This window comes from Linepithema humile, chromosome 7, assembly GCF_040581485.1.
Source record: "Linepithema humile isolate Giens D197 chromosome 7, Lhum_UNIL_v1.0, whole genome shotgun sequence".
Classification (NCBI taxonomy): Eukaryota; Metazoa; Arthropoda; class Insecta; order Hymenoptera; family Formicidae; genus Linepithema; species Linepithema humile.
Window position 1 is genome coordinate 2,256,443 of NC_090134.1, and position 24,535 is coordinate 2,280,977.

Genomic DNA, 24,535 nt, shown 5'->3' on the forward strand with positions numbered 1-24,535 from the left:
AACTTAATTAAATATTTAATTAAAATTTTTTAGATTAGGAAATGTCTGAAAATGCTGTTTTTCTTTCAGTTTAGGTCTCAATTTGCATTCTGAGTACAGTTTTAATTATATCAGTGATTCAGAATTGTTCAAAATGACAAGATTGAGATTAAATGTTTAGTAAAAAGAAAAAAACTATAACAATTTTGTTTTATAATTTTACAATTTTAAAGCAAAAAGAAGGAAATAATATGCAAATTTCGCCATTATTCACTGATCTATTTATATATTATTCATTTATATATTTTATACAAGTGTGCGTTGTGTTATCAGTTATGTAATAACAAAATTGATTCGCTCGTAGTTAAAATCCGTTTATTTCGATTTGCATCGCTTCCACAAAAAAATGTACGCCAAGAAATGGAAAACGACGTATATGACGGCCATAAGGACGATGTCGGGCCAAAAATTGCGCTCGTCAAAGTCGTAACGGTCCAAAACTTGAGTGCCTTCGATAAGACAAGGTAGCTCCGACTCGGTCGTTTCGCAGGCTATTTATACAGAAAAGGAATTCGTTTGTTTCTCTCGTGTATTTCATAGAACAAATGCTTTGTTCGGTGTAACTCACATATGTTATGCACGCCTCTCCATTGAATAATCGTAAGAGTTTCCGTCGAGTGTAGCAGCCAAGAGAAGTATCTTACCCATTGGACGTATATAGGCAATGTGCTGTATAACAAGTATAAAAAAGAAAATAAAAAAGTTTTGTTATATATGTAAAATCACGCAGAAGAAGAATTTAAATGAGCGAGAATAACATTTTAAGAGAAAAAAACAGAGCGATACGATAACAGTTGGATGACTAAATCATTTATAATCGCTATAAATACCTGAGTTTAATGAAAGGTCCCATAGTTATCATGAGAATATAATCGAAAGGTACCAAGTAGGCCATCGCTAGCGGCACGTTCTCGTAAACGGCTGAGAAGAAACAGCCTAAAAAAAAAAAAAAAAAAAAATTCCACAAACAAAAATCCGCATAATATTATCAGAATTAATTGCAAACTCACCGCAAGCGGTGGATACGTTCATCGTTAATATTACTATCAACATGGTGAAGCCGAGAGCGTCAATTGCCGGGCGCAATCCCGCCAGCCAATATATTATAACGGTGAATAGCACCGGCTCCATCAGCAGACCAGGTATCTAAAAAAGTTTCGACTCTCTCGCGAATTCCGATCGATCGAGCAAGCGATTAGAGGCGCGCATAATGAGGCGTTGAACTCACCAGCGATATCATGCGCGCTGTGTAGTAAAGATGAACCGAGTACATGCCCGCTTTATATTCCCGAAGAAGCAGCGGCAGCTCTTGCGGGATCAACGCTAAGGTCGCGTACATCGGGAAGAAGGTGTTCTCGCACACCAGAAGATATATAACACCCTCGACGGCCTGAATGCCCAATTGATCCAAATTCACGGCACCGACGAAACACAAGCCGGCGGCTGTAGCGACGCTCTACAAAATGTCACTCGTCGTTCATTTTTCGTGAAATTGCGGAAATAAACGTTTACGTCCGGCAATCGCGAATAATAATTAAATTACATGACATTCTTTTACGGCTTTGCACTCGTGGCCTAATTTCTCACGAGCGGATGTTTGAAAATTCTTCGGCTAATTGTAAAATCTGAAAATCTAGTTTTCTACGGTTTACGCACCACTTTCTGCAGTATCCTGATAAATTGCACGGTAGGATCTCGCAGAACTTGTAAGAATCCGCGATGGATAAGCCAGTATAACCGCAGCCACCAGTGCGGTTCCTTGCTGAATCAGATCGCAAATAGTGTAATTGAATAATTAAGTAATAATTTTTTTCCGACGGACTTTATCGATACATACAGTTCGATTGCAATTTTTCGCAAATATTTTTGCAAAGAAAATACTCACAAGACTGGTGATTCATTCCCTTCTGACTGAAAGAAATAATTGAGTTTCCGTAATAAAATTTGATTGATTAAGCTATTTATTTTCACATAATAATTCTACTTACGGCGCCCTGCAGACGAGCGGTGTCGAGCTCCTGTTGCAATATAACATCGATCTCGTTGCACGCCTCGCTCGTGAGGAACGCATCGCAGATCTTCTGCGCGCTTCTTCCGCTTCCGTCCGCATCGCCGGGCGCGATCGCTAGAGTCGTCACGAAGAAATCAGCCGGATTATAATTGCGTGGACATTCGTAGCCTTGGCTAGAAATAACAATGACAATTCCCATACAGCACAAAACATTGCAGCAACATTGCGGCAATATTGCAATGTTCTTGCAATGTTGCTAGAATGTTGCAATATTGTCGCAATGTTGCTGCAATATTCTGTGCTGTATGGGTTATAATCATATTTTATCTTAACATATTGTATAGAACTTTTTAGAGAAGACAAGATTTGTTTTTTTTTAGAAGAGAATACGAGTAAATGATATCACAAGAATATTTATCCTAAACCGAAACTAATTGTCCAAGCAAAATGTTGACTTGACCAACGTTTGATCAACATTGCTAATATCTGGCTATCAGAACGTTTTTTCAGTTCTGTTAAAATCAAGTGGTAGAATTGCCTGGAGAAAAATCGTCGTGCTTGCGTGCTGGTGCCAGCGAACGCTATTCTACCGCCTGCCAGAAGGATTATACGATGGAAGCTATCGAAGATGGTGGAACTTGGCTGATGTATGGTGCACAAGATCGTGCGACTTCTCGACGCGAAAGACGTCATGTGCGATACGAGGACTCCGGCGGAGTGAGCGTCTTGTCCTGTCGTCGGCTCGTCCAGGAACAGTATTTCAGGATCCGTCAATAGCTGGAGGAAAAGAAGGAAGGAATTAGCATCGCGCGAAGCAAGAGAGACTGGAATAACGTGCGAACACGCACCTCGGTGGCGAAGGCTAGCCTCTTCTTTTCTCCGCCCGACAGGACCTTGTTGTCGTCGGTGCCGCCGATGCGAGTGTCGCGTCTCTCGATTAAACCGATCTCCCTCAGCAAGCGATCGATCTTGAGCCGAACATCGGAGGTGCGGATTCGTCCGTCTAATTTCATTCTCGCCTGATGATGAGGATTACCGAAGCGTAATACGTGTTCCGTTCGCCGTCAACTAGATGAAACTCACCATAAACCAAATATGTTCGCGCACCGTCATCGTCTCAATGAACATGTCGTCCTGGTGCATGAAGCCGCTGTGACGTCTCATGTATGAGGAAGTAGTCGACACGCCGTTGACGCGAACATCGCCGTGCACTACAACGCCGGCTGTCAGGCAAGAATCGATCATCTCTTATTTTTTTCGACGATACAATTACGAATCAACGCTACTTACATCCTGTGCGCCATGCCAATGCCGTCATCAGCGAGCTTTTCCCAGCGCCGCTATGAAAGAGAGCAGCGTCACGAGAGGGAGATGACGATACGTGAACAATGGAATTATAAATATTGACTGTATGCGAGTTGTTTCACATTGTATAACTGATTGTAAATCATTTACCTGCCTCCTAGGATTGCGGTGAGTTCGCCAGGTCGCACCACACCTCGCACTATAAAAACAATAATCGAGTGTAAGTTTGTCACCGTGCCAGCTTTCGTATTTACGTGCGCGAGATAATGCATTGTATTAAGTACTATTATTGATGAGCTGCTTGCTTATGGTGCGCCGGTTCCGGTCCATCGCGTAAACGGACAAATTTTGCCAAGAAAGCATCGTGCCTTTTGCACGATCTTGTCGCGGCGGCACGTCGAATCCGGACGTCGACAGCATTTTCACACTATTTGACACTGTCCAACGTAGAATATGATGTAACACCAGGTTTTCTTTCTTTCGAACAAGTTTCTCTCGCGCTGTTCTCTCGCGGTGGTAGCAGAAGCGACCTCGAGACGCAATCGCGGATTACGTGATATCGCAGATAAGAGCGTAATAGCGAAAGTATTCGCCCGGAGTGCAGTTCGACCGCTGCCCGAAGAATGAGAAACCGACGACAAGGCGTGACGAGGTGCCTCGTCGAGATTGGCGCTAAAAATGCACGATTCTCGCAGCACGCGCGTAACGCTCTACCACCACTCGATGCGCTTGGTCCGCCCGCTGCTTTTTGTAACTTTCTTCGCAATTGAATATCATGCGCGAAAATCATGGATGTAAATAACAGAGGCGAAAACTCATCAAAATTTATCGATCGTAAAAGTCGGTGATGTACAGATTTTCTGGATACAGATTGTTGCGCATCGTCGATGCAATGATCTTCGGCAAATATTGCTGCTAATTTTCGAAATGCAACATCATCGTGATTGTCGCGGAGATAATTAACACCCGAGATTACGTATGTGACGATATGATTTGAGAGATGCGTCGTATGCGCAAGTGTCGTGCGCAACGATCGAGCTCCGTAATTCGACACTGCTAACGAATCGATAGATTATTCACCGAGGGCTTTCTCTCCTTCTTCAGAAAAATGCCCTCTTCGTTACAGTCACCATTCGTGACACGAACCTCACGGTAACTGTAAACCGAAACCCTATCTACGCCGAGACAGACGAGCGACCAGTTCAGGCCGACGTTATTTCGTTATCGGGATTATCGTTCGTTGCTTTTAACGATCCTGGAATAGCGATTAAATTTGCGGACCGCAAACAACCTTATTTTGCTCACTCATTGAATCCCTTATCCAAATATCTATATAGAAATGCCTTTGGAACTCGAAAACTTGCTTTTCGAAATTTGAATCGGTTTCACACGCCTCATGTTTTTGCAATTATTTATTTAAGGTATTCTTTCGATGCTTTGATGATTTTTCGGAGATGCATCGTATCGATCTGATTTTTTTTCTCCAGAATCTCCCAGGATTTGTTTTTTACATCGCACTTTATGTCGTACATGCGGTCACACGGTATGTATGGCAACCGGTTTGTAATAATATCTAGATGCGAACGAAAGAGTGGTCAAGCCCGATACAGGAAATACGGTAGGACACGTAGGTGCGCGTTGTTGTTTCGCCGAGGCACATTTTTCCGAGTTTCTGTTACGTCGCCTTTTTGCGGTCAGTGCGCGTCAACACGGATACCTTCAATGAGACTCATAAATCACATACTCGACAAATTTTACAAATTATTTATTTATACACTACATTTATATAACAATTACGTTACATACAATAATAACAGACCTGCAATCATTTTCGCAAACCGCGTCTTTATCCACGAGACATGACGAAGACGCTATTTGGGTTTGAAACGGCAAGTTTTCGACAGCAACGCGAGCAACGCCAGGAAACGAAATATGAGGATAAGCGCGAACAAGCAGAGGATGTCCATCCAGAAGTTCGCTTCTTTGAAGTTATAAGTTTGGAGTACCGTGTGTCCCGATTTCGGACACGTCACGTTGCTTCTCGTGCACGCTATGAAATCGATCTCCGACCATTGGTTGATCAAAAGTGCCTCGTTGCCGTAACGAAACCAGGATAAATACGAGAACCACACAAAGTAGGACGGCACAGATCTGTCGCAAGAAAAAAAAAAAGAAATTTTATCTCGAGCATTTTTTTAACCAACAGTCTATTGTACTCACGCTGTGTTCAGGAAGAAACCGCCGAAAAGCAAGAACGGTATTATGACCGGCGGACCGACGGAAAGCGCCATAGACACGCTGCTGCTGATGCACGATATCAGATAACCTGCGAGAAACAAAGTTAGGCGGACTTTTGAGAAACGATCGCAAGCATTTTTATGAATTGTCTTACCGAATGAAGTCGCTACATTTGCTACGAGAGCCACCACGCCAGTGGCGATGAAAAAATGCTTCACGTCGGGATGCAAGCCAATCATTGGGTAGACAATAGCGGTGAAGATGAACGGTATCGCCAGGAATATCGGCGCTTCCGCTAGCGTCTTGCAGATGAAGTAGACATCGGTGCGATACATGCCATTTCTCTGCTCGCGAAGAAATATCGGCAGTTCGGCGCAAAACACCTGTGCACAAATACAAGCGTGTTTCATTTTTACCCGAAATGTAGACGCGCGTATTTCCGATCATTTTTAAGATTGCCATAAAGCCCGTTGTGCGGCTTAATCGATTTATGATTCATGCGTTGCGTTTTAATCTCACGTTGATGACCGCGAAGACATTCTGGAAAGTCATGTTGGTGAGGAAGATGAAAAGGGCGCCGTTGATATTCATCACGCCATCCTGATCCATCCGTTGACCGAAATAAATGACGCCGATCAATAGTGAGACCATCTACGGTAGAAAATTGCAATTCGTTCGCTCTCGTTCATTCAATTCGTGTCTTCCTTCCTTCTCTCTCTAAGTGCTTAGGACTTGCAACGCAAAAAAGAATTTACAAATAACTTGAAATTGAAATATACATTTTTTTATGAATTTTAGTTTTGATTCTTTGCTTTTATTTTCTTTTCATTTATTTAAATTAAATTAATTTCTTTAATGAAGCAAATAGAGCGGAAGGAAGGAATCTTTTTTTATTTTTTTTAATCACACGTAAAAAATCGAATGTTATCTTAGAAACCAAAGATCATCATGAAGCTTGTGTTTATTATTGGAAGAAAACGCACGATAGTTTGCAAAAGGCGGACTTTAATGATGAGAGGTTCCTTCATCACCGACAACCAGGATCGCCACAGAACGGCGCGGAATTGCTCGCACCAACTCGCTTTGTAAGGAGATCGATCGGAATCCTTAGAGTGCTTGAGCTGTTTGAGGGCATCCTCGAATTCGCCGTGGATCTCGGTTTCCAGGGCGATTTTCAGGCCGTATTCGCTTCTCCGGAAGGTATCGCACGCCGTTTTGATCGCGTATCTGCTGGCCAACTCGCGCCCCGGCATCACGGCCAACACTTGTATAAAATAATCAGCAGGATTGTAATTGCTGGGACAGGCGGCGCCGAGTCTGAATGAGACAACACGTTGTAAGCGATGCTGGCAAAATCTCCATCCACATTCGAAGATTTTATATTTTTATAGATAGATACATGTGCGAAAAAAATATACTACCCAGTAAGTGAAATGTTAGCAATGTTGACGGATCGACAGCAAATTTAATCAAATTTGTCAATTTTCTTTTTAAAATAATATTCCTTTTTTTATGTGTCATTCAAAATGATAAGAAGGGTTCCTTTTTTCTGCTTTATTTGCTTCGTTAAAAAATTAATAAATAAAAAGAAGAACAAACAATCCAGATTAAAATTTATTAAAAAATTTGAAATCAACTTGTTGTCAATCAGCTAATATTCGCGTCTTTTTATTTACTTTCTAAGCAGTAGTTATCGTGCCGTGATGTTTTTGTTATTACGCGGATTTGAAAATGAGCTCTTCGATGAAACTTACGTTTTAAAGAAAGAACAGGCTTGCGCAGTCGTACCCATAAAAGCGACTCTTCCCTCGGCCATTAGAAGAATTTTGTCGAACATAGCGAACAGCTCCGACGAAGGTTGATGTAACGTCGCGACGATCGTTTTGCCGCGTGCTGTTTGAATCATTCGAATCGCTGATCCTCCAGTACGACTAACTTTACTCGCAGCTCAAAAACTCTTCATCGATTTCACTTACCCGCCAATGCTTTCAAAATGGAAACAGCTTGATGGGCCATGAAGGAATCCAAGCCCGATGTCGGCTCGTCGCAAAACATGAGCGGTGGATCGGTCAGCACTTCGGAGGCGAAAGACAACCTCTTCATTTCGCCCCCCGAAAGACCTTTCACTCTGCCGGGTATTCCGATCATGGTGTTCCGACATTTTGTCAGAGCGAGCTGCTTTCGAGGAAGACGAGACAAACGGAATGAACGGTGAGAATTTTATCGATCCTCAAGCATTTACCAAAATCGACAACCGACGATACAAGACGTATAATTGCGACGAGTACCGCGATCGAATTATACCTCGTCGATGACCTCGTTGACACGCTTGATCCTCTGGCTGCGAGATATTTGCCGATCCATTCGCACTGTCGCCTGAAACATCAGGTGCTCCGTCACGGTGAGCGTGCCGATGAACAGATCGTCCTGCTGCACGTAAGCCATCCGCGACGTGAGGACGCCCGACGATACCCGTCGACCGTTGGCGGCCATCAGACCGGACACGGATACACCACGTGCCGAACGGAACGTCAGGGCGTTCAACAAGGTCGTCTTGCCCGCGCCTGACGCACCCATGATTACCAACAGCTCGCCGGGATACGCTACTCCGCACACTGAAATACGCAGTTATTGCGAAATGCGACAAAAGCTCCTGAATTTTGCATAAAAATTCGCATTTTTTTTTTAAATTTCTTTTCGCTCTTTACCATCTTTTAGTATGTGCTTCTGCGCGATGGATCTTCTGGCTTGGAACGTCAATCGATCCCAAATTCTATCGGTTCTCGCGCTGCAGTACACGTTTACGTCGCTCCATGTGTATGTAATTTTATTGTCGGAAATTTTGTCATTGAAATTTGCACCCGCATGCGCACTCGAAATCGGTCTCAAGCTAAACGAGGTCTCCGGACTTCCGCCGTGGGACGTACTTCCTTCCTACAACGATCGCGTCAACGAACACACAGCGCACTTTTAATTTTTCTTCTTATTTAATACATATTTTTCGAGATTTTATACATATATCACAAAATTATTTTAAGCAAAGTTTCTACGATCAATTTAAAAATTTTGCAGAGTAAAAAAAATATCGAAAAAATGACTCATCGCTTATCACATTTTTCTAATTCAACTTTAAGTAAAAAAATTAAATCAAATAAAAATTATACATATCAAAATCTACTTTGGCATGAAAATAAAAATGTATAAAACAAATACGCATAAAAGAAATGTGCTACGTTTCAGCTGAAAAGTGATTTTGATTTAACTTATTAATAGCACAAGACTGCAGTGTCAATTCGTCGCCGCATTTCCATACAGAAAAAATAAAGTTTCCGAAAATTATGACATAAATTGCTTGTTATACTCACGAAGGAAATCGTGTGATAAGTGAGCCTTTGGGTTTTACTTGCAGAAGAGGTCGGTGTCGTGGAGATCAAAGGCTCCGTTTCCTCGGTAGCAGTCATTTTCTTATTTTATACGCTTTGCCGCACGTCTGTTTTGGCCTTTCCTTCGCGGATGCTCTTCTCGATGCATCGACAGATATATATCGGGATTAAAATACGTACAGCTTTTAATCGCGTAATTATATGTGGAACATATTTTTTTCTTATATTCCGATAATTTTTTTCAAGCGATTGTAAGTGTGAGAACGCAGACTTGAAGATTGATTTTATTTACAACACCGATCCAGATACAGACCTGTTGTGTAAAATTACATAATTCTACTATGCGGGACGCGAATGAGAAAAAATTTCCGAGAGGGGGTGGTTGTGCGAAAAAGAGAGAAAAAAAAACGGCGGGATTATATTTTTGAAATGGTGCAGCACAAAAGACACGTTTCGTAGAACAAGCCCGGCTTTTTTCCCTGCGAAGTCGTGGTATCGCGGATGCCGCGTACACCTGCGTAGAATGCGAGAACGTGCGCGCATGATATAATGCACGTAAGTTGGCCGGAGGAAACGAACGTCCCCTCTCCATTGATTGCCGTTGCACATTTACAGTACTACCTATGCTCTCTGGTGGGGCCTTGCAAATCCATCTCCGTAAAGTTAAAAAGAGTAATATGATTGAAATAAAACTGTCAAGAGACTTCGAGATGTACATACGTGTATTATACGTACATGTATGATATTACGTGTATAAACTTTTTGTTCGTCGAGTAATTTAAATATAATACACTAATAAGAGGATCTCTCTCTCTCTCTCTCTTTCTCTCTCTCTATGTGTACGTATGGATGATATGGATAGTAGTATTGTACTGCAGTATTGACGCAATTCTGCAACATTATTTATTTTTTTTTTTTCTAGTGTATTAGAGATCATTATCTTATCTTACATTGTGAGGAGCGTGCATATGGTCGTGCATTTTAGAGCCGTTTTAGAAAGCGTAACAGTCTATTATGTAGGATAGTGCTGAAGTATGAATGATCCTACTGAGTTAACTATTGCTAATATGGATTGTAGTATATTTATCAAAATATATTTATCTCTCGTGTGGCTTTATTATTTGCATATGTATGTACTTTTAAACACGATATTACGCACGATGATAATTAGGAAATTTTATTTGTCACCAGTACGAAAATTATCGTTTGTTTGCTTCTTTTCTCTCTCTCTCTCTCTCTCTCTTTCTCTCTTAAGTAAGAAATCAACTTTCAAACATAGGCGTATGTCACGTAAGAAAAGTATCTATAGTCGGCAGTGCGCATACCTACTGCACATCAATTGATTCACAATTGATTTTTCGCATAATTTCTGCAAAAGAAATGAAGAGAACTTGTCATTTAAGATCGGGCCGATCATTTAGTCTTACAGATGCTGCGGTGTGCAGTTTTGCAAAATAGATATTGCTTCTGGCCACTATTGCCAACAGTAAGGGACAAACCGTAGCATCCATCGTATCGTCGAAACGATCGTCGAGCTCTTTCATTCATTCGAATTAAATAATGTGGCGTACATACTTTTCGATATCACATTTAACGTTTCAATTATAACAAAAATTTCCACTGCGTAAAATACAAATGAAGAGAAATCGATTTCTTTATACTAAAAGAAACGACGAGATTTTTCTCATTTGTTGCCAGCAAGATTCATGCTATAATCGAACATCATCACATAGATTTCCGACGTATCGCGATAAACATTTTAAAACAACATTCAATTTAACGAGATTTAATCATACTTCAATGAAACTCTAATTTCTCACAACTTAAAATTTACAATCGATCGATGGAAGTGCAAGCGTCTTAAACGAAGTTCGAACAAAACTAAAATGTCAAAAGAATCTTGTTCAATGATATGTACCGTACGTCCATCATTGAAGAACCTTAACAGTTGACTGAACGTAGGCACCGACTGTTTGTGCTGTATAAGATAGAGCTCTAAAAGTGTACGAGCCTAACGTATTTGAGTCTCGACCGGCGATTCCGCTACCTCTCGAGATCACCTCTCTCGATAGTACGAGCACGCTGAGCACTAAAGGCAACGATCGCTTTATACAGTCTCAATTGTACGAGCTACAGTCGCCGCCGGCTTTTCGGCTCCAGTATCGTGGCGACAGCTCTGGCTTTAATCTCCGCGAGTCTTCAAAGCGAGCGATCACTCGCGATGCTCGTCAAATGAGTCAGAGCGCACATCTCGGCGCGTTTGCGCGGACAATACGTTCGATGACGTCATGACGGTATTCTTAAGCGCGTTAAAATTATCGCGTTGTGCGATTGTCGCAGTTCATGTAGTCTTATTGTTTTTGGACATGTTGTGCGACGCCCAATTCAACGATGTTTTCCACGAGTTACAGAGGGCTTCGTCGAATTTGCTTCTAAAGTGCTTCTGCGCTTCGCTTTCAGACATTTCTAAAACCTGCAAAGATATTTCAGTTTAAAGGTATCTTTCCGCCGTTACGGACGATTAATAACGATTGTACGTACCAACGTATCTCTAAGATAGTTCAGATCTTTCTCCGACGAGAGTTCAGGCAGCCCGGTGGATATCATCATGGCGAATAGAGACAATATAAGTCCACCGTGTTGGCGCAAAACCAAGAAAGCCTGTTCGCAATGACTCTGAAATCGTTGAAATTCAGCGGCGTGTCCCTTCTTCGTTTGGCCCTTGTTTATAACGTGCACGAAGTCATTGGTCAGAACGAAGGGCACGCGTTCGCGCCTGAATCCGAACTTCTCCTTGAAGTGGCCCAAAATGTGACCGAAATCGACGTGAAACAGTTGCCCGGTCTTCTTCACCATTATATTGTCGGAATGTCTATCGGCTATTCCGAGAACGTATGTCGCGACGCAATAACCCGCGCAACTTAAAGTAAACTCCTCGATGGCTTTGTTCAATGCCGCTTCCGTGTGGTTGTGATCCTTCAGCCAAGCTAACAAAGAACCTCTCCTGCGAACAGAAGAAGCGATAAGAATCCGATTCGCGTTTGGCGAATTTATACCGATGCGACGTATCGCATACCAATGTATCAATAACGTTTATATTCACCTGAAAGCCGCCGTCGCAGAAAACGTGCCCTTCTCCTTTTGAATGTTCGCGATCGTTTCCGCATTTAACACCACTTCTATCATCCCAATTTTGTTCTCCGTCGATATGCAACCGTATGGATTCATGCGCAAATCCAAGCCCTCCTTCTTCCACAGCTTATCCATAATACGTAACATTTGAAGTGTCAACATGTCTTGCCTCAAGTCGTCTCCGTGCTTGAGAATCAAGTAAATATCGTCACCAAAAATATCGCTGTTCTCGAAGACCAGCCAAAGCGGTCGCATCTTGCTGTCCATCACTCGACATTTTTCGATTCTGGCCAAAAAAAGAAGAGAAAAGATTTGAGATACATGAAAAGGAGCAAACTTTGTAACTTGGACGAGTGAAGGCGGTGAGCTCACTTGATGGTGTTCCACCTGAAACTGGGATCAAGGGGGTTAAGGACATCGGATATTGCTTCCTGGCAGTGCGGTTCTTGGATGAAGTCTTGAAAGGCCTGAAGCGCCGCTTTACGATCCTTCTTCAGCTTCACTTGTTCCGAAACACTCTTCAATTTATCCAAGCACTTCATCTGTTTGAACAACGATCGCATGTGCTGTTGACTTCCTCTGCAATACGCCTCCAGTATTAAACCGAAGCGAACGGATACAGCGCCGACTTGCATCTCTGACCTAAAGGCAGTTTGGAAGAAGATCGAGAGCGAGTGAATACGGAATGTCGAGTGGAATAACACTACACGTATACGAAATATCACTACTAACCTGAGGTGCCAAAATAAAAAATGTCCTATCCGTTGATTGTTAAGCGCCCGTTTTAAGAGAAATTCCGTCAAAGGACACGCCAAATAATTCTCGTGCTTTAACGCTTGAGCCAGCTGCAGTAAGTAAAGACTGAGATCATCGTCGGTGACGTCTCTTAAACAGTGAACCGCAAAGTTTCTGACATTTTGATCCGCATAAGCATAATCCAGCAGCTCCAAGGCCTTTTCAACCGGTAATTTCGGCCATTGCTGTATAAGAGCCGTGGCCTCCGCGACTTCCCTATAAATCAAGTCGACACACAGGTTTAATTTGTCACATTTTATATAATTGCAAAATTTCTCACCTATGATCATTCCACTCGACGCACTGTAATAATTTTGCTAAAAGCGTCGGAATTTCACGAAGACAGTGATGCCTCAACACCCACATCGTCTTCTTCTCTTGTTCGTGTAATTCGTGCAACGGATCCCTGTCGGCTAGTAATCTCAATTGCTCCAACGGTTGACTAACATCAGACTCTTGATTCAATTCGTCTTTGACCGTGCGTTCCGCGGATTGTTCTCGCAACGTTTGGGCATACTCGACCATTTTCTCCGGCGTGGGATAAAGAACACACTGATCTTTCCCGTAGCTGTGAAAAAGAAAGCAGCATTAAACAAGCACGATTATGCGGTATAAAATGTTATTCTTTAGAAATTGCGAAACTTGAACTTGGTTACTTTGGAAACGTTAACATGAGCGCAGCTGCTCTGTCTATATGCGGATTGGAGACCACTGTTCCAAGCGGATGAAGCAGATCGTCATTCTGTATATCCTCTGCGTACGTCCACGTATACAACGTCGTAGCGCCCGTTTTCAATTGGGACTTAAAGTCGTATATCGTCGTATTCGCCCAACATAAAGGATTTATGAAAAATTCCTGTTTCGAATCTCTGACCAGCTTTCTGCTCTTCAGACCTTTCGCAGTTTTGCTGATTTCATATAATACAAAGCATAGGCGTGCCATTCGCGGTATATCTCGGACCTTGATGTCGAATTTGAGGATCTCTTCCCATTCGCAGCTGTCATCGGGATTAACGATAATTTCTTTGGTTTTTTGACTCTCGCACAGAGATTTTCCACCGTGAAAAAGACCAGCTTGCAATCCGATCTGTAGAAGAAAAAAAAACGCGAAAGAAATATTATATAGGCGCTGAGTGGTCTTGTTTCTGGAAACAGAAAACTTGAAGGGAACTGGAATACGGTACCTCCACAATTCGATGAGCGGCGTCGCAATTAAGTCGAGAAATTCTATTTACGGTAAACATGAATGGTTCCTCGATCTTCAACGTCGAAATGTGCTTTCCTTTCTTGCGCAATGTTAACGTCGAGGACGACGGTTTCGTACGCTGCAGCATATCGGCGTCCGGATTGTCGAAGGCGTTATCTTGGTCCACAGGTACACTCTGCTTACTGAGTGTAACCAGCGTTGGTGTAATGTCTTTCGCTAAGCAATCTTGAATATAGCTAAATTGTATGAGCGAAATCTTATCGCCGATCAAATACTCCTCTTGTCCGCAAATCTTAAGTGTAAAGTCATTAGGTTGTTCACCTCGAGTATTAAGAGTATTCGCCCTTTTGTTCAGGATTATCTCGAGCAACTCGGGTGGCGTAGTGGTATGTGATATTTGGAAGGTGAACATTGTCTGGAATAACAACATTATCGTCATTTTAATGATGATTCATAGTGAGATAACGGACAGAATTATCCTCGATAAAACCAAGATTTACTTTACCTCGGAATTTTCGAATTTTGTAACTAAAACGATATTTCCGTCTTTCAAACGAGTTTCTATATTTTTAGGTATAGTAGATGTCGGCGCTATCCTCGAAGGAAACTGATAATGCACTTTTTCCGTCCAGCATTTATTTTGCCTAGATAACGCCACCTCATCTCCCAAAAGCCGCATTTTCCATCTGAAGTCGTTGACCTCGGAATTTTTCAAGGCTGCAAACTCGTGCAGGCCTTTACCGATTAAGAGGCCAATTTGAGAATCTAAATTCCTATCACTTTTACCTTCGCGTTCTATAACTTTTAACACCGAACAAAAAGGTTTTATATCACAGAGACGTCTTGTTTCATCCCGCAATTCTTCTACCTCTGCGTTTGAGTTGATGCACGAGAATACATACGACGGTGCATCCTTCAATGTTCCATGGAGAGGATACTTACTAGCCTCGTCCCAGAGATCCTATTAAATATTATTAAATTTTTGTATCACTGTTGATCTATTCAATATATAAATTTTATTAAAGTGCCTTAACTGCACAATTTGAGATATTCGACATATATTTAAAACAAATTTTTAAGTTTAGCAATTGCCTATTTATAAAATTACAAAATAAATATTCCTTTCACAACAGCACTATCATTTAATATATGTTGATAAGACGCTTATCATTATTGCATTCCAAATATGTTTTCTTTTCAACTAATAAATGTTTCCTTGTTCGTACATTAAAATGCAATTTCAACAATACTTAATATTCAATCACAAATGCAATTTGTTTCTCTTTGTGCATAAAATTGCGTTTGAAACAACTTAACTTTGTGTAGAAACTTAAATTTGTAATCAATTAGATTACACACAAATATGCATTTGGCTGCGGCGGTCTAAAGGTCGAGAAGGAAGGAACAAATTGCATTGTCGATTAATAAAATAGTTTGCATAAATTACGGACAAGGTGTTTACCTCTTTGATCTGGTCTAAGGTAATATTACGATTGATCTCAAATGGTATGACAACACCATTTGGCATCAGGCACGTGAGTTCCACCACTGCTGGTTCTTGTGCATCTCCGGGCCTCTCTGCCCAAAAATTATACTTGTATGCGTTCGGTAAGGTACCATGTACCATGGTGAATAACAAAATCGGTATTTTGTCAGGCACAAGTAACACACACGTACGGTGGGTGAGCACACGTACGTCAATCTGCTTTTACATCACACAAACAGAAAAGGAAACGTTATCAAAAATATTCTTTAACTCGTTTGTGTCGCTTGATACATCTGCGGTTCATCTTTCCCATTTGCAATGAGAAAACAAACGTGCGACGGTCCGTTGTAATCGTCAAAAAAAAAAAAAACTCGGTAAATAGTTATATCGTTGTTTACTTCGCCTCACTGAATGCAAGTGCAATTTTCGAATTTCCACACTTTCACGTTACAGGCATCGCCTCACATTGGCACGAGATGTTTGAAATAGTACATTCTCCCAAATAAGACCGATGTCTTGTACGTTTGCGTGCCAAGATACAAATAACCATTATCGTCTACACGTAATAACAATACATGACTCCGCCATTATTTACTTCGCGTTCAACCAACAGCATCGAACAGTACTAGCAGCAATGGCTCAGCAGTGTCAGCAGCAGCAGCAGCAGTGAGGGCGTTCGTATCTGACAGTTTCTTAAGGAGGGTTCATACGGTACGCATTATTTGATACGTTTAACAATTAATAATGCATCCGATAACTCTATATCTGATACGAATATTTTTTTCAGGAACGAATATGGCATTTGACGGAGTCCTTAGAAAGCACATTTTCCTGTTTGAACATCGAAGTTTCTTGCATCCACGTGCATCGGATGCAATGTGTACCCTCCATTATTACATATGTCACTGGCATAAATATAGTCGACAAGGTGGGAGAAGCCAGAAACGACCAGTGGTTATTAGCTGACTTCAGTATGCTCGAAATTTTGGTTATAACGAGTTGTAATTTATTTTTTCTCCAAATATAGATGGACGAGCCATCGTTTACGCTTTTCCATAATAGCATCTGTGGTAAATGAAATCGCATGCTTACCGGAGCATGCATCTGTATTTGATAAGTCATATAAAGCTTCTCCTCGGTTAAAATTGGCCTACATAACCGCTCTGAGAATTATGAATTTGCAAACGCTTTTTCAAGACTTCAATCCAAGGTAATTTTTATATTATTTCGTTCCATATCAGTGACTCCGAAAATTAAAAGTCGCTTATCGTGAATATTTTTTGCAGTATTTACTCACAAGTACACGTGCAGATATGTTAATTTTACATTTCAGTAAATTTTTGGTGCATCTCTGTTTGATGATATTTACCATTTTATTCGCTCTTCGATTGGATGGCTTCATAGAATGGAGTTATTGGTCAGTCTTCAGTCCGATATGGGTCTGGAAAAGTATGGTAATATTAGGAGCTATAGTCGGAAGCTACGTTTGGTGGAGACATCCGCACGCAAGACTGGAAGGAGATGCCTATGTGCATTATAAAGCGATGCTTATCACTCTAGCGTTACATTTGATTCTACTAATGTTCGAATTGTTAGTGTGTGACAAATTGGAATCCGAAAGACACTTGTGGATACTTGTGTTCATACCTTTGATATTCATTTCAATAGTATCAATCGCAGTAAGTAATGGATTCTTTAACAATCAGCCAATGATTATATTGACAAAGATTTCTTTTCACAATTTTCCATTGCAATTTAGGTTTGCATCTGGGCTGTGAAACATGATCGATCTTTTGAACTGGAATTATTCTGCGCTGTCAATGTGTTGCAGTTTATTTTCTTGGCTTTAAGATTAGATGGTTTTATAACGTGGAGTTGGGAGGTTGTGTTCGTGCCACTGTGGGCACTACTTTGCTTATCTTTAGTAGCCGTTTTGTATGCGATAGTGTTTGCCGCAGTTTTACTAAGAACACCACAGATCAATGCTCGTCAAAGGCGGACTTCCTTGAATTCAGCATTAGCATATACATTTCTCGTTGTACCCATTTTAGTATTCCAGGTTGGTTATGCGCAGTATATTTCCAAGTCTTTCTACAATTTACAATCAATTTTCTTATAGCATCATTTACCAATTTATCCTGTTTTAGGTGTTGTTGGCAAATAAATTGGATGGAGATATTTCAACAAATTATACTACCGTGGCAATGCCACTCATTGTGTCGCATATAACTCTCATTTTCATGTCATTTGGTGCGAAGGGTGGAAATAAATGTGAGATATGTTATATATTTATGTATTTATATGTTTATGTTTATTTAACAACTTTTTATTAACCTTTATTAGCATATAAAAATAATGAAATTTTTGTTTAGGGTGGTTTGGTATCAGAAAAGACTTTTGTCACTTCCTGCTAGGTTTATTTCCATTTCTTCAAGAGTATGGTAATATTTCGTATCAACCGAGAGACGAGCGAGATCAACCACCATCCGAGCCAATGATTACAGAAAAGGGTGAAAAGCTCATTAAAAAAATTGACCTAATGAAACCTGTCGTGCCTATAATCTCTATAGACATGCCCGATTGATTGGCCGAAAGCAGGTATTTTATTTTGTAAGAATATACTTGGAAGGCATATTACGTGACACACATAACAATGCAATGTAAATTGATACTTAAAATTTCTTATTTTAATATTTTACAGGATTAAATCGGATATTTAAAAAGTGTTATTTTTAATGCAATTGGCTTATACAGAAATCAAATATCTGTATAAATTAGGCAGGTATACATTTAAAAATACACAAATAAGCATGATATATTTCAGTGTAAAAAAGAAAAAAAGAAAGTATTTCTCTAAGACTTCTAGTCTTCCGTTGTTGTTGTATCAAATGATGATGTCTGAAGCGAGAAATTGTGTTAATTGTATATTTCTCTGTGTGTTATATATCGAAATGGTTTTTTCACAAATTATGCTCAGCAGATATAGATCGATAAAATATAAGGACGACTCTCTTTTTAACTCGTAGATTAATAAAGAATTGTAAATCTCGATTAATCGTCACAAGTCTATTTGCCATGTAAAATATGTAGGATACAAGACTTTGACTTGTACGCAGATTGAATTTACGAAAATGCATAAAAATGGGAGAGTATGACGATTGTGAATTTTATCAATCTATACCATGAAACGAGAATGACGATATACGTAAAAACAAATTTATATCGCTGTATGCTGGAAGAAAAGGAGATCGAATTATTTTTCACTTCTGAAAGACATCATAATTTAATATGGCTGCGTGAGGCAAGAGGAGTTTTAATATAGGACATGTGTATTATGTGCAACACACGAGATTGCTTTAAACATGAATAACGAAATATAGTTATTGCTTATATGTTAGGTATTTTTCTCTAGGCCTTATTAAGCAAAGAGATCGAATTAAGCAGTTATATGTCGGCTGGGATACAAGACTGAGCACCTCGCATCTCTATAGAATAGCATCGCCAGGATGTCGAAAAGTGAGGAAAGGAATCGCGAAAAAAAAGCTGGATAACTCTAGAAAAGGATAATGTTGCTGTTAACGTTGCTGGACATTGTAATAATGAGAATGCCCAATCATTTATTATGTTATAATGTAGAAACAATGTACAGACTGTTGTATCATAATAATATTACGTATAATGAATATTGAACATTGAATATTATGCGAATCTACTATATGCGACAATGGTAGACAAATGCTAATAATGTTATGTTATATATATATAGATATATATATTACACTTAAAAATACTATTATAATCTAATAAAGTTTCTATTTTTTGGTATCAATATTAACGATTAATTATTTTCTGCAATACTGTTGTTTAATTTTGGTAGCAACATCTCAGTGCATATGGAATATAACAAAACTATTTCTTTCCAAATTTCTCTGAAATAATTTTGCAGCAGAAAATGTTAACATTATAAACATAAAAGTGCATACATCGAATTTCTTGTTCAAAATTGCATAATCTTATAACATTGTTATGTAATCTATGAAGATGCTTAAAATATCAGTAAATTTTCTTTGATGTATGTATATATAAATAAAAACTTATAAATCGATCCATCGGTGATGCCATAACGTTCATTAAAAAACTATTTTGGATTAAGATGCAATGCTTCACGAGTCATTAAAGATCGATTTCATATCGATATCCAATTTTAAAGTAGCAGTAAGTATGCGCGTTCTATTTTTATAATTAATAAAATTACAATATAATTTAATTACACTTAAATCTATTTTGATAATATTTTCATACAGTTTGCTATATTCGGCATACATATTTCTCTCGTTTTCTCTTCTTCTTTCAATTATAGCGCATAAATTTCGAGTATAAATAGTATTTAAGTATAAACTTAGTGTTCGAAATTGATCAAACGGATCGTAGCAACAAATCTCCAGCGCTAAGCAACGCACGATTATTTTTACAAGACAACACATTTGACTGGCATGCACGCACAAACGAACGAACGGATGAACGGATGAAACACGGTTTTGACAGCTCTGGCTGGTCCGATCGGCGCAGAGAATACGCATTTTCGCGATACGTCGTAATCCCTGACACGTAATCACATTTTATAATTAAATCTGTGTTTCTCCCATAAGATAGTAGCATTTCGCAGCCCTGTCCGGAACACTGAACACGTTATAATTGGATACATCCACATGAAGCTGTTGAAATTCTTGCTTCGTTATTTTCCACCAGGTGAGCAGACAAAAGAGAGGTACATACATAACAAGCACGCTGTAACACAAATTAAAAACTTTGACAAAACTGAATGCACATTAATGCATTATTAATTTCACGCTCGAAATAGATTCTATAGTTTTTTACTTTTTAATTGCTTATTAAGCGTAAAAAAATGAGCTCATCAAAGATTTATGAATAAGAAACGCTTACAAAATTACTAGTTAACATTAATTAAAAATATCGACACGTGTGAGAAGACGAAAATATGTAATGCACGAACTGCATTTTTCTGTTTTTCAATAGAAATACGATTAAGATTAATTTGATACATTTGAGACATGGTTTTTGATGAAATTTTAGGTCTCGCACTGGAATATACGCAAGGCGGTGACGTGAAGACAAAAATGATCGATCTATTGGATTTGTCCGCCGAGTAATCGTCCATTTGAATTTCGCAATTATTTATCGTAGCCTTCGAGTGAAAGATTAAAGCCGCTAAAGTGTTGTTTAATATCGTTGCTTTATCTACGATTTTCGTTTTATTTTACACGCTGAGCTGTATATACACGACATGTGCTTACGGAGCACTAAAGCGGGAAATTACACGATTTACTTTGCAGAACGGACGTAAGAGCATTAGCGGAGAGTATAAAAGCAGCCGAACCTGTAATAACCGAAAGTGTAATGGACCAGTTAGTCGAGACCTTGCAGAAGCTGCAGGCTAAAGTTTGCGACACAAATGCCAAGCATTACTACAAATACAAAACCTTACAGACTCATCTTTTACCGGTCACGAGCATAGCGCTCGATAAACTAGGTAAAAGGTATTTTGAATTAAAAATGTCGCTCAACCGCTCATGAGATTTGTAAAGCTTATAAAATTTGAAACTCACAAAACGGTGTTACGTTATTACACATCCCACAGCATAATTTCGTAATTAATTACGAGCCATTAGAAACAATTGGATTAATTGATGTAAGCGCGTCGGGTGATTTATCGAAGCGCGTAATCGGCATGTCATTCGTTTTGATCGGCAGATGCTTGACAGGCAGCTATGACCGAACTTGTAAAGTTTGGGACATTGACAGTGGAACGGAGCTTCTTACTCTCGAAGGCCATAAGAACGTGGTCTATGCTGTCTCCTTCAACAATCCAACTTCGTGAGTTAGTCGCGATGATCAAAGTTAGTTGCGACAATATCGATCCGGTTTGAAAGTAAGACAGCTCGCGATGGAGCTATTTCTTTTCTTTTTTTTTCCCTCCCCTTTCTTTCTCACTGCGCGCGTTACATTTCATTTACATCGCAACGGCAGCAGCTGGGACTTTTGTCAACGTTACCATTTCAGAGACAAAATTGTGACTGGATCCTTCGACAGAACGGCAAAAGTCTGGTGCTCACGGACGGGTCATTGCCTCGCAACCATGTGGGGTCACGACGCGGAAGTAGTGGTAGCTAAATTCTCACCGACGCAATGCAGCCTGACGACCGGCTCCATTGACGCAACGTCAAAAATATTCCATGTAGAAACCGGTATCGAAAAATATTGCAATGTTATTTCATACAATAAACGCGCGCGCCGATTCGACTGGCTCTTGCGATCGATCGAGCGCGACGCGCTACTGTCGAATCTGCTTCCCGATGCGCGAACTGTGGCGGTTAATGTTTATCTTTGTCCAGTATATTTAATCATTATTGGCTTGTGTTATCAAACGGCGAGTTGACATTCCAGTTAAACAAGCTTGAAGAGAGCGACTCTTGTTTGAGTTTTTGTGTTCTCAGTTGTATCCGAAAGGCAATTTAGAATATTAAGCGCTATCGATTGTTTCTCAAAGTGGCTTCGCAATAATACATTTCGTGCGGCATGCACTATTTTTGTCTTTTTTTTTTAAAACACGTTCAATTAAATTGATTTCACGTTTTACTTTTATTACTCCGTTGTTGAGAAAAATCTAAAGAGACAGTCTGTTTAAAATAATTTATGGAATAAAGTATCGTCACAGATGTCCTTATTCTATTTTTATGCGAAACATTCGATTTGGATTCGGCAGGTCAGGAATTGGGCACGTTGAGAGGCCATACGGCGGAAGTTATTGCGTTGCATTACAACGATGATGGAAATCAGATCATATCGGGTTCCTTTGACGGGACCGTGAACATCTGGGATGCAAGGACTTTTGCGTGGGTCTATTTTATTATCTTATTTTAATGTTATTGAAAGTGAAAACAGTTTGGTAAATATGGCAAAGATTTATTATTTTTCTGGCACATGTTTCAATTTCTTCGAAATTCGATTTGACTTTAGCGCACAAATGACTTTCCCAAACAATAAATCCATGCAAAACGGCGTAATTCATTGATAGTAAGACTACAATTGTTTGAAATTTATAAAACATCGCTCTTTTATTTTTTTCAATGTAAATCATGCATAGAAAATCGTGGTTTTTTATCCCTCAATTGCAAAATTCAGTTGTAAGATTAAAAGTCTTTTCAACCGGCGATCAGACGAACGAGCGTACTGATCGGGCATCACGCGGCGTTGTCCAACTGCCTCTACAACTTCGACTGTTCGCTGATCGCGTCGTCGTCGATGGATAAAAGCGCGAAGATATGGGATGCGAGGATGAATTCCTGCGTGGCCACGCTGCGGGGACACGAGGACGAACTTCTGGATCTCGCTTTCGACAACAACGGCAAGAAACTGGCGACAGCCAGCAGCGACACTACCGCGCGAGTTTGGGATATAAGCAGCACGTTTCAACAATTGACTCTGATGAAAGGCCATCAGGAGGAAGTTTCGAAAGGCAAATCTCCTAAATACACGTTTCGCGCTATATCCATCCGATATTCCAAATTTATAGCAAGCTAAATTCTCCGGAATGTATTTCAGTGTGCTTCAGTCCGAACGGCCGTCAGCTTCTAACCGCTTCCTTGGACAGAACAGCCAGACTGTGGTCTGTAGACGACGGCTCCTGCTTTCAGCAATTAAAAGGTCACACCGACGACGTCTTCGCTTGTGCGTTCTCGTACGCGGGGGATAGCATAATTACCGCTAGCAAGGATAATACATGCACGATCTGGAGATGATTAGACTGGTTTCAAGTATGCGCTTAGCTGCTGCTCGTTTCTTTGTTTATTATTTATGTTGTATATTTTTATGTTATCTAAATTTTTATGTCTCGCGCAGTTTATCGCTTTCTGATAAACGAGCGTAACAGCGATAGAACGGGCAGATAGCAATAATATCAAGCATTTCCGCATTCTGTAAAAATACTGATGTTGCAATGTTGACAACGAGAAAAGGAAGGATATTTTTGCGGAAAAAAAAGATTTTGCGGTCGAAAAATGGAAAAACTTTTTGAATAAATTTGTTTGTAGAAATACACTACATAGAAATATGTTGCTCTGATATTGAAACAAAATAGTCTAACAAATAGCGTATGAAATACATTTTATTATTGCACTGAATTTGTCACTAAAACTATTTTCATACAAAATCGCTATTTTTAACAAGTCCTTTTGCTCTTTATATATAATAACTAATGATATTTGCTTATATAATATGCAGGTTATTTAAAACAAACATATTTATCTTGAAATAAATTTACTTCATAATAATTATGAAAACACAGAATGTTAAATCAAATTAACGCGCGTGACTAGTGAGATAATGTAGCGATTTTCCGAGTTGGACTTTGACGACCGATAACATTCGATTAAAAGCATCATCGATAAAAAAGTTGCTCTAGATTCTCGTTCAATATTAACTGATTGTAAATTAATTTTACACTTATAAAAATTAATATAGAAAATTTTTATCTCTTAATTCTACACAGTCTTTGAAAATTGCAAATAGTATATAAAATACACACAAATACACAATTTGTTAATATTGAGACATAAATTCGAAAGTTTGCTAGATAGTAAAATAATTCTTAATTCTAATTGTTACGCTTTTGCAGAGTCTTAGAATGTGCAATAAAGTCGGTTAAATAAATACGTTATAAAAAATGCAATTATAGACTTGTGTCGCAAGATTTACGTATATATATATATATATAGAATTTTGTAATTGTAAATATAAATGTTATGTTTAATACGTACATGTATCAATTGTTACACGTGAGAGATGTACATATCGAAAAGCTTGAAATTATCCTGTAGCATGTAGCTATAAATGCATCGTAAACCCCACTCTAAAACCAG

The 24,535-nt window shown here is 39.6% G+C and overlaps 4 protein-coding genes across 11 annotated transcripts; 2 read left to right on the forward strand and 2 right to left on the reverse strand.

Annotated features, from left to right (window-relative positions):
• Positions 1–354: 354 nt before the first annotated feature.
• Positions 355–9,097, reverse strand: LOC105678404 (ABC transporter G family member 3). Its single transcript, XM_067359018.1, has 24 exons — positions 8,959–9,097; positions 8,302–8,527; positions 7,898–8,208; positions 7,570–7,768; positions 7,348–7,486; positions 6,577–6,910; positions 6,113–6,244; positions 5,748–5,976; positions 5,576–5,681; positions 5,228–5,506; positions 3,640–3,896; positions 3,506–3,554; positions 3,341–3,390; positions 3,134–3,273; positions 2,899–3,069; positions 2,589–2,827; positions 2,028–2,223; positions 1,925–1,950; positions 1,696–1,801; positions 1,268–1,495; positions 1,050–1,185; positions 870–975; positions 608–708; positions 355–530 (listed from the first exon to the last, which is right to left on the reverse strand). Exons 1-24 carry the CDS (start codon positions 9,052–9,054, stop codon positions 355–357), a joined length of 4,032 nt encoding a protein of 1,343 aa, XP_067215119.1. The 5' UTR covers positions 9,055–9,097.
• Positions 9,098–9,856: 759 nt separating this feature from the next.
• Pi3K92E (phosphatidylinositol 3-kinase 92E) lies at positions 9,857–15,737 on the reverse strand. Its single transcript, XM_012377701.2, has 10 exons — positions 15,573–15,737; positions 14,616–15,071; positions 14,088–14,525; positions 13,560–13,990; positions 13,184–13,471; positions 12,841–13,119; positions 12,481–12,750; positions 12,080–12,394; positions 11,518–11,980; positions 9,857–11,449 (listed from the first exon to the last, which is right to left on the reverse strand). The coding sequence occupies exons 1-10, from the start codon at positions 15,735–15,737 to the stop codon at positions 11,318–11,320; spliced, it is 3,237 nt and encodes a 1,078-aa protein (XP_012233124.1). The 3' UTR covers positions 9,857–11,317.
• Positions 15,738–16,170: 433 nt separating this feature from the next.
• Positions 16,171–19,425, forward strand: LOC105678407 (transmembrane protein 185A). 7 transcript variants are annotated; one of them, XR_010891161.1, is made up of 8 exons: positions 16,171–16,307; positions 16,384–16,806; positions 16,930–17,275; positions 17,356–17,655; positions 17,744–17,867; positions 17,969–18,206; positions 18,298–18,374; positions 18,995–19,425. XR_010891161.1 is itself a non-coding variant. In XM_067358896.1 (7 exons), the coding sequence occupies exons 2-6, from the start codon at positions 16,769–16,771 to the stop codon at positions 18,178–18,180; spliced, it is 1,020 nt and encodes a 339-aa protein (XP_067214997.1). In that variant the 5' UTR covers positions 16,171–16,307; positions 16,384–16,768; the 3' UTR covers positions 18,181–18,206; positions 18,298–19,425. The 7 variants fall into 7 exon arrangements, 2 of the variants coding, with proteins under 2 accessions (XP_067214997.1, XP_067214996.1); XR_010891157.1 differs by having other exon boundaries at positions 17,969–18,194; positions 18,298–18,378; XR_010891159.1 differs by having other exon boundaries at positions 17,969–18,194; positions 18,298–18,378; positions 19,009–19,425.
• Positions 19,426–20,207: 782 nt separating this feature from the next.
• On the forward strand, positions 20,208–24,410 carry LOC105678388 (dynein assembly factor with WD repeat domains 1). Of its 2 annotated transcripts, XM_067358889.1 has the most exons (9): positions 20,208–20,345; positions 20,691–20,763; positions 20,951–21,154; positions 21,369–21,491; positions 21,678–21,862; positions 22,381–22,510; positions 22,835–23,133; positions 23,220–23,431; positions 23,517–24,410. In XM_067358889.1, the coding sequence occupies exons 1-8, from the start codon at positions 20,306–20,308 to the stop codon at positions 23,414–23,416; spliced, it is 1,251 nt and encodes a 416-aa protein (XP_067214990.1). In that variant the 5' UTR covers positions 20,208–20,305; the 3' UTR covers positions 23,417–23,431; positions 23,517–24,410. The 2 variants fall into 2 exon arrangements, with proteins under 2 accessions (XP_067214990.1, XP_067214989.1); XM_067358888.1 differs by having other exon boundaries at positions 23,220–24,410.
• Positions 24,411–24,535: the final 125 nt, after the last annotated feature.

Excerpts from the sequence above, each read along its gene's own strand:
- Pi3K92E (XM_012377701.2), bottom strand. The coding sequence starts at position 15,737 with ATGGTACATGGTACCTTACCGAACGCATACAAGTATAATTTTTGGGCA. Across the intron at positions 13,120-13,183 it reads GTCGAGTGGAATGATCATAG|GGAAGTCGCGGAGGCCACGG; the intron begins GTGAGAAATTTT and ends CTTGATTTATAG. Across the intron at positions 11,981-12,079 it reads TCTGCGACGGCGGCTTTCAG|GAGAGGTTCTTTGTTAGCTT; the intron begins GTGAATATAAAC and ends TTCTGTTCGCAG.
- LOC105678388 (XM_067358888.1), top strand. The coding sequence starts at position 20,306 with ATGAAGCTGTTGAAATTCTTGCTTCGTTATTTTCCACCAG. Across the intron at positions 22,511-22,834 it reads TGGGATGCAAGGACTTTTGC|ACGAACGAGCGTACTGATCG; the intron begins GTGGGTCTATTT and ends ACCGGCGATCAG. Across the intron at positions 23,134-23,219 it reads TCAGGAGGAAGTTTCGAAAG|TGTGCTTCAGTCCGAACGGC; the intron begins GCAAATCTCCTA and ends AATGTATTTCAG.
- LOC105678407 (XM_067358896.1), top strand. The coding sequence starts at position 16,769 with ATGAATTTGCAAACGCTTTTTCAAGACTTCAATCCAAG. Across the intron at positions 17,656-17,743 it reads TACCCATTTTAGTATTCCAG|GTGTTGTTGGCAAATAAATT; the intron begins GTTGGTTATGCG and ends ATCCTGTTTTAG. Across the intron at positions 17,868-17,968 it reads TGCGAAGGGTGGAAATAAAT|GGTGGTTTGGTATCAGAAAA; the intron begins GTGAGATATGTT and ends ATTTTTGTTTAG.
- LOC105678404 (XM_067359018.1), bottom strand. The coding sequence starts at position 9,054 with ATGACTGCTACCGAGGAAACGGAGCCTTTGATCTCCACGACACCGACC. Across the intron at positions 709-869 it reads GGACCTTTCATTAAACTCAG|CACATTGCCTATATACGTCC; the intron begins GTATTTATAGCG and ends CTTGTTATACAG. Across the intron at positions 531-607 it reads GAGAGGCGTGCATAACATAT|CCTGCGAAACGACCGAGTCG; the intron begins GTGAGTTACACC and ends CTGTATAAATAG.